This window comes from Coregonus lavaretus, assembly GCF_964263955.1.
Source record: "Coregonus lavaretus genome assembly, chromosome: 12".
Classification (NCBI taxonomy): Eukaryota; Metazoa; Chordata; class Actinopteri; order Salmoniformes; family Salmonidae; genus Coregonus; species Coregonus lavaretus.
This window is the reverse complement of record NC_139999.1, coordinates 55,798,625-55,806,555: the sequence shown is the minus strand read 5'-3', so window position 1 is coordinate 55,806,555 and position 7,931 is coordinate 55,798,625. Positions and strand designations below refer to the sequence as shown.

The 7,931-nt window shown below is 43.4% G+C and overlaps 1 protein-coding gene across 1 annotated transcript; it reads right to left on the bottom strand.

The window, feature by feature from the left end:
* Positions 1 to 6,070: 6,070 nt before the first annotated feature.
* LOC311138754 (ciliary microtubule inner protein 1-like) lies at positions 6,071 to 7,362 on the bottom strand (the record flags this gene model as incomplete). The annotated part of the gene is made up of 4 exons (XM_084173564.1): positions 6,071 to 6,226; positions 6,359 to 6,457; positions 6,688 to 6,769; positions 7,298 to 7,362. 4 exons carry the CDS (start codon positions 7,360 to 7,362, stop codon positions 6,071 to 6,073), a joined length of 402 nt encoding a protein of 133 aa, XP_084029690.1.
* Between the last annotated feature and the right edge of the window lie 569 nt (positions 7,363 to 7,931).

Genomic DNA, 7,931 nt, shown 5'->3' with positions numbered 1-7,931 from the left:
GTTCAGCAGTCTTATGGCTTGGGGGTAGAAGCTGTTAAGGATACTTTTGGACCTAGACTTGGCGCTCTGGTACCGCTTGCCGTGCGGTAGCAGAGAGAACAGTCTATGACTTGGGTGACTGGAGTCTTTGACAATTTTTTGGGCCTTCCTCTGACACCGCCTAGTATGTAGGTCCTGGATGGCAGGAAGCTTGGCCCCAGTGATGTACTGGGCCGTACGCACTACCCTCTGTAGTGCCTTATGGTCGGATGCCGAGCAGTTGCCATACCAGGTGGTGATGCAACCGGTTAGGATGCTCTCAATGGTGCAGCTGTAGTACTTTTTGAGGATCTGAGGGACCCATGCCAAATCTTCTCAGTCTCCTGAGGGGTAAAAAGGCGTTGTCGTACCCGCTTCACGACTTTCTTGGTGTGTTTGAACCATGATAGTTTGTTGGTGATGTGGACACCAAGGAACTTGAAACTCTCGACCCGCTCCACTACAGTTCCATCGATGTGAATGGGGGCGTGTTCATTCCTCCTTTTCCTGTAGTCCACGATAATCTCCTTTTTCTTGCTCACGTTGAGGGAGAGGTTGTTGTCCTGGCACCACACTGCCAGGTCTCTGACCTCCTCCCTATAGGCTGTCTCATCGTTGTCGGTGATCAGGCCCACCACTGTTGTGTCGTCAGCAAACTTAATGATGGTGTTGGAGTCATGCTTGGCCACGCAGTCATGGGTGAACAGGGAGTACAGGAAGGGAATAAGCACGCACCCCTGAGGGGCCGCCGTGTTGAGGATCAGCGTTGCAGATGTGTTGTTGCCTACCCTTACCACCTGGCGGCGGCCCATCAGGAAGTCCAGGATCCAGTTGCAGAGGGAGGTGTTTAGTCCCAGGGTCCTTAGCTTAGTCATGAGCTTTGTGGGCACTATGGTGTTGAATGCTGTGCTGTAGTCAATGAACAGCATTCTCACAAAGTGCTTCCTTTTGTCCAGGTGGGAAAGGGCAGTGTGGAGTGCGATTGAGATTGCGTCGTCTGTGGATCTGTTGGGGCGGTATGCAAATTACAGTGGGTCTAGGATTTCCGGGATGATGGTGTTGATGTGAGCCAATGACCAGCCCTTCAAAGAACTTCATGGCTACCGACGTGAGTGCTACGGGGCGGTAGTCATTTAGGCAGGTTTCCTTCGCTTTCTTGGGCACAGGGACTATGGTGGTCTGCTTGAAACATGTAGGTATTACAGACTCGGTCAGGGAGAGGTTGAAAATGTCAGTGAAGACGCAGTTGGTCCACGCATGCTCTGAGTACACATCCTGGTAATCGGTCTGGCTCCGTGGCCTTGTTAATGTTGATTTGTTTAAAGGTCTTGCTCACATTGGCTACAGATGAGCGTGATCACACAGTCGTCCGGAACAGCTGGTGCTCTCATGCATGCTTCAGTGTTGCTTGCCTCGAAGCGAGTATAAAAGGCATTTAGCCCGTCTGGTAGGCTCTTGTCACTGGGCAGCTCGCGGCTGGGTTTCCCTTTGTAGTCCGTAATAGTTTGCATGCCCTGCCACATCCGACGAGCGTCAGAGCCGGTGTAGTAGGATTCAATCTTAGTCCTGTATTGACACTTTGCCAGTTTGATGGTTCGTCTGAGGGCATAGCAGGATTTCTTATAAGTGTCCGGATTAGTGTCCCACTCCTTGAAAGTGGCAGCTCTTGCCTTTAGCTTGGTGCAGATGTTGCCTGTAATCCATGGCTTCTGGTTGGGATATGTACGTACGGTCACTGTGGGAACGACATCGTCGATGCACTTATTGATGAAGCCGGTGACTGAGGTGGTATACTCCTCAATGCCATTGGATAAATCCCGGAACATATTCCAGTCTGTGCTAGCAAAACAGTCTTGTAGCGTAGCATCCGCGTCATCTGACCACTTCCGTATTGAGCGAGTCACTGGTACTTCCTGCTTTAGTTTTTGCTTGTAAGCAGGAATCAGGAGGATATAATTATGGTAAGATTTGCCAAATGGAGGGCGAGGGAGAGCTTTGTACGCGTCTCTGTGTGTGGAGTAAAGGTGGTCTAGAGTTTTTTTTGTGACATGCTCGTAGAAATTAGGTATGACAGATTTAAGTTTGCCTGCATTAAAGTCCCCGGCCACTAGGACCGCCTCTTCTGGATGTGCATTTTCTTGTTTGCTTATGGCTTTATACAGCTCGATGAGTGTGATCCTAGTGGCAGCGTCGGTTTGTGGTGTTAAATAGATGAAAACTCTCTTGGTAGATAGTGTGGTCTACAGCTTATCATGCGGTACTCTACCTCAGGCGAGCAATACCTCGAGACCACCTTAATATTAGACATCACGCACCAGCTTTTATTGACAAATAGACACACACCCCGACCCCTCGTCTTACCGGACGTAGCTGTTCTGTCCTGCCGATGCACGGACAACCCAGCAAACTGTATATTATCCGTGTCATCTTTCAGTCACAACTCGGTGAAACATAAGATATTACAGTTTTTAATGTCCGTTGGTAGGATAGTCTCGACCGGAGCTCATCCAGTTTATTCTCCAGTGATTGCACATTGGCCAATAGAACGGATGGTAGAGGCGGGTTACACACTCGCCGACAAATTCTCACATGGCACTCTGATCTACGCCCCCTGTATTTCCTTATTTTCTTCATGCGAATGACGGGGATTTGGGCCTTGTCCGGGAGCAACATTATATCCTTCACGTCAGCCTCATTAAAGAAAAAATCTTTGTCCAGTTCGAGGTGAGTAATCGCTGTTCTGATATCCAGAAGCTCTTTTCGATCATAAGAGATGGTAGCATCAACATTATGTACAAAATAAGTTACAAACAATGCGAAAAAACACACAAAATAGCACAATTGGGTAGGAGCCCGTAAAACGGCAGCCATCCCCTCCGGCGCCATTTTCCTGATGTGTTTTAAGCGTTGTTGTGGACTTACAACATCAATTTTTTCTATTAAAAATAGTGATTTTAATAGCGAAAACCTGAAAAAACTGGGGAAAAATGTCACCTGGAAAAACTAAACAGAGAAAACAGAATTCTGTGTTTTTTTAGGGCCATATGTATGCTATGCTCAGTTAACTTGTGTGTCCTCCCTGGGGGCAGAGATGCTTAGGGGGAAGGGGCTCCCCTTTTCCGGCCACTGGTCCCTCTTCCCACTGATCCCCCTCCTGCCCAGTGGACTTCACATTGTCCAAATACGTTGTAAAAAGTTTTGATTTATTTAAAACTTCAACTATGCCTCATTGTCTTCTGTGCTCTATTATTACAGTTTGCATATACTGTGGTATTCTAGTAGGAGAGTGTATAAAAGTGTAGTAGTCCGAGTATTTATTTCTGATGAAATGTGTGATCTAACTGACGCACAAACCAAAGTAATAAAGTTGACATAGTAGTACATCAAAGTAATCAGACCAATTGTTTTACTACATTTAACTTTGGCTCTATTTAGTTGCCTTGTTTAAGTTTAACTTATTCAGCTACCACAAAAATGATTTTAAACAGAAAGCAAGCCCCACAACTTTACTTCATGTACAGTTACCATCTAGTTTCATTTGCTATTCAATTCGTGAGAGCACAGTCAGATATTACACATCGCATATCTTTGTGTATTTCATTGATGCTACAAAGTCAAGGATTGTGTGCATCATATTTTATCATGTGTTTCAGTGTGGAGGGAGGATGTAAAATTCTGGAAGAACAAAAACACTTGTGTGAAGGTGTGGGTACATAGGCAAAATAATCTGCTCGGAATTACAAAACCTTTTGAAAAATGTAAAATGTTCAATTCCTTTTTCAATTAAAAATATAAGTTATGCCTTTGAAAACAATCACATGGTCCTGTGGCTCCGCCCTTAGAGGTGTCTTTGTTGTCGCGTGAGCGTCTGGGGTCTGTGGCTTTTTACGTCAGGGTCGCGGGAGAGCTGGTGCATGGCGTGCGTGCTGTGTTGAAAGGTCAGTGCAGGGACAGGCCCACTAGCGCATCTGTCTGCCACTTCAGTCTAGCAGACTGGGGGGAACGTGTGAGAGGAAGTGTCATCCGGCTAAGGTTAAGAGCAGGGCACTGTCTGTGTGCCAAACTGCCAGTCCATCATAGCACAATGCATGTGGCTCTGTACCAATATCCATTCTATCATACTACCTTGAATGAAACAATGTATTGGGTATGTATGGGTATTTGCTGCTAGTATGGCTATTGGAATGTACCCAATGGTTAAATAACAACCAGAACGCAAACATGTTTTCAGTTGTCCTCAATTCATAGAACATCCACAGAATAGTAACAGTTTCCTAGTAGCATTTCAGAAGTGTAAAAGTGTCTCCTTAGCTTTATCTAGATGTAATTAGTCAGACATTTACCTTACTGAATACATTAAAATATCCCCCTCTACTGTTAGACAGCAGTTTGGCTTCTATTCCAGTCAGCTTCATAATAATAGATGGCCCAATCTGGAATCTGGTTGCGCCCTTAGGTAGAATTAGTAAATTGCAAAGAGAGAGAAAACGTGTCTGTGTAAATGTCAGTGCAGCTGTAGCCTTGCATTAAGCTCAGTGTGACAGCGCCATATGTGTTGCACTGATGGGCGAGACATGTGCCAGAATGAATGTGCTCAACAAGTCCTGAATACCATTACATATTTTAGTTGCACTTTATTTTATGCTACTGTTTTCATTGGTATTTTGGACCACCTGGTATGTATACTGAACAAAAATATAAATGCAACAATTTCAAAGACTTTACTGAGTTACAGTTCATATAAGGAAATCAGTCAATTGAAATAAATTCATTAGGCCCTAATCTATGGATTTCACATGACTGGGAAAACAGATATGCATCTGTTGGTCACAAATACCTTTAAAAAAAAAGTAGGATCAGAAAACCAGTCAGTATCTGGGGTGACCATCATTTGCCTCATGCAGCGCGACATATCTCCTTCGCATAGAGTTGATCAGGCTGTTGATTGTGGCCTGTGGAATGTTGTCCCACTCCTCTTCAATAGTTGTGTGAAGTTGCTGGATTTTGGTGGGAACTGGAACACGCTGTCTTACATGTTGATCCAGAGCATCCCACACATGCTCAATGGGTGACATGTCTGGTGAGTATGCAGGCCGTGGGAGAACTGGGACATTTTCAGCTTCCAGGAATTGTGTACAGATCCTTGCGATATGGGGCCGTGCATTATCATGCTGAAAAATGAGGTGATGGCGGCGGATGAATGGCATGACAATGGGCATCAGGATCTCGTCACGGTATCTCTGTGCATTGGAATTACCATCGATAAAATGCAATTGTGTTTGTTGTCCGTAGCTTACATTTTTACATTTTCAGTCATTTAGCAGACGCTCTTATCCAGAGCGACTTACAGTTAGTGAGTGCATACATTATTTTTTTTATTTTTATACTGGCCATACCATAACCACTCGGTACCCCCTAAAATCAACTTTAATTTGTTATAAAAAATCTTATGAAACTGAACAGAATATAGGCTAAATTGCAAATAAGATATTGATACATGGTCAACCATACTGCCATTGAAAAGATCATACCAAGTATATCAAATGGGGACAAACATTGTTTAAAATTCCCTCCTCAAAATGAAAATGTTGGACCTTAAATAATACATTACATTTTTGGGAATACAGCACCATTGACTATAGGATAATGAAAGGAGAGAACATAATATCCTATAAATAATCAAATGATTGTCATTGGATCAAAATAATCAAGCACCTATTGCAGTAATTTTGTTGGATGCAATATTTGTGTTGAAAATAAATGTGAGAGAGACAGAAGTAAATAAGAGCAGATTAATTGTGTATTGATTATTGAGAATTTATCAATATTGAGTAAAATAAAATGGGGGGGGGGGGGCTGATTGGGCTAATTTCATAGGATTTAAGCAGAGTATGTGAGTAAAGAAAAGGAGGAAGCGAGGACCTCGACAGAGAGGGACAAAGACAAACGAGGGGATAAGGGAAAGTCATATATTGAGTAGTCATCAATATTGAGTCTGTGCCCCGCATCGCCAAGGCGTGGGAGGAAGGTGTCATGGCAGCAGAGGGCTTCTTCAGCTGCAGGCGTCGAAGGCCCAGCCCAGCTCCTTCAGGAAGCTCTTTTTCCCACACTGGACCTTTCCATAGCGCTCCAGCTGCAACTCGGGCACGGCCGAGCGCCATCCAATCTGAGCCTGGGTGGTCTGGGGAACTGGGGGAGAGGGTCCCACCTGCAACCGACCTCAGTGTCACATATGGTCCAGCATTACTGTCTGCAAATGGCACCCTATTCCCAACATAATGCACTACTTTTGACCAGGGCCTTACTTGACCTTGGCCCAAAGGAGTTTGTAAGGACTCACTTGGATGTATTTATCAGGTGGGGTAGGGGGTCGTGTTTTAAGATGTTGGGGAAGCTCCAATTTGACAACATCCTTCAGCTTGTTGCTCTCCTCCTGCATCTGTAAACATTGCATGAAATATCTGTACATCTGAAGAAACTCATAGATATGTGATTGAACGACCCAATAACTTTGATTTCATTGTTTTGATTCAAATGGAGCCCAGTTCAGTCTGTCCCTACCTGGCTAATCAATAGAGGCCTATAGGGTTGTACAGTATGGTTGTATTCTGAAGAAGTAAAACTAGAACTTCTTCTGTGTTTATACTGCATCAGGTTTCACTGGCTTACCTCCTTGTAGGACTCGGTCAAGAATCCCCATTTATTGGGCCAGGCTTTGGCTGACTCAAGCTCTGTTTTGACATGAACTTTCCTGAAAATGAATCAAAGACATGTAGAAGGCTTTTGAACAAGGATTGGACCTGCAAAGAAATGGCTCCTAAATCAATTAACACAGATCAGAGAACCATATAATTCAAAAACAAAGATAGTTTCAAAGATAATCTAGAGAGAGTAGGCTAACCCTCTACTGACCCTGAGTAAAATCAATATATTCTATACTACTACTACTACTGCTACTAATGCTAGTACTACTACTACTACCAGCCTACAACTACTTGTACTACTACTTCTGCTGCTACTACTACTACTACTACTAAACTTGCCTTCTAATACCACCACCACCACCACCACCATGAACTACTGCTAACCAATCCACCATTACTGCAGTACCACTACTGCCACTACTACAACAATAACACATCCTTCTTGAACAAAAGTGACAAACCTTGTGCTATATAAAAAAAGAAAGTAGAATTTGTCAGCAAAATTCAAAGAATACACAATAGAAAATGGAATTGCATTTGTTTTGTTGTGAACTCATAGACTTGAAAGAGTTTACCAGATTTCATCTTGATCCACAAAGCTGCATTCATTACCAGATCCAAGTGGTTTGCAGGCTGCCATCTATGCTGGCAAGTGTGTCTGTCTCTCTGTAGTGTATGTGACTTCTCACCTTTCAGTCTTGTTTGTTATACTGACAGATATGTTTACCATCACCATAGCAACAAAGTGGAGTCAGAGAAACTATCCTTTCATGTATCCTTGGAAACAATTCCAAATAATTTGAGTGTCACACGGAGATCACACACTGTGTAAAATTAGAAACAATTTGAGTAAACAATAATGTGTGTTGTTATGGATTTGGACTACATACGTAAATATGTTTAACTGACATTTTTAAGTTAATAATCAGCACCACCTTTTGAGCAGCTCACGTCAATTTATACATGTCTTCCTGAAGTGCCTATTACAGGGGTTTTTTTATAGCAAAAAAGGTTAATTGCATTGTGACCTCCTTAAAGTAAATGCCACTTGAATGGGGTCGATGATAGTGATTTGGCACTCTTAGCAATACCTGTTGAATATTTAAATAAAAAGCAATTTGTCCTGACCTAGAGGTCAGAGGTCAGACCTCAGAAGTCCCAAAGCTGGCTAATTACCTCCATAACGTCTCTTACCTTACAGTAATCACA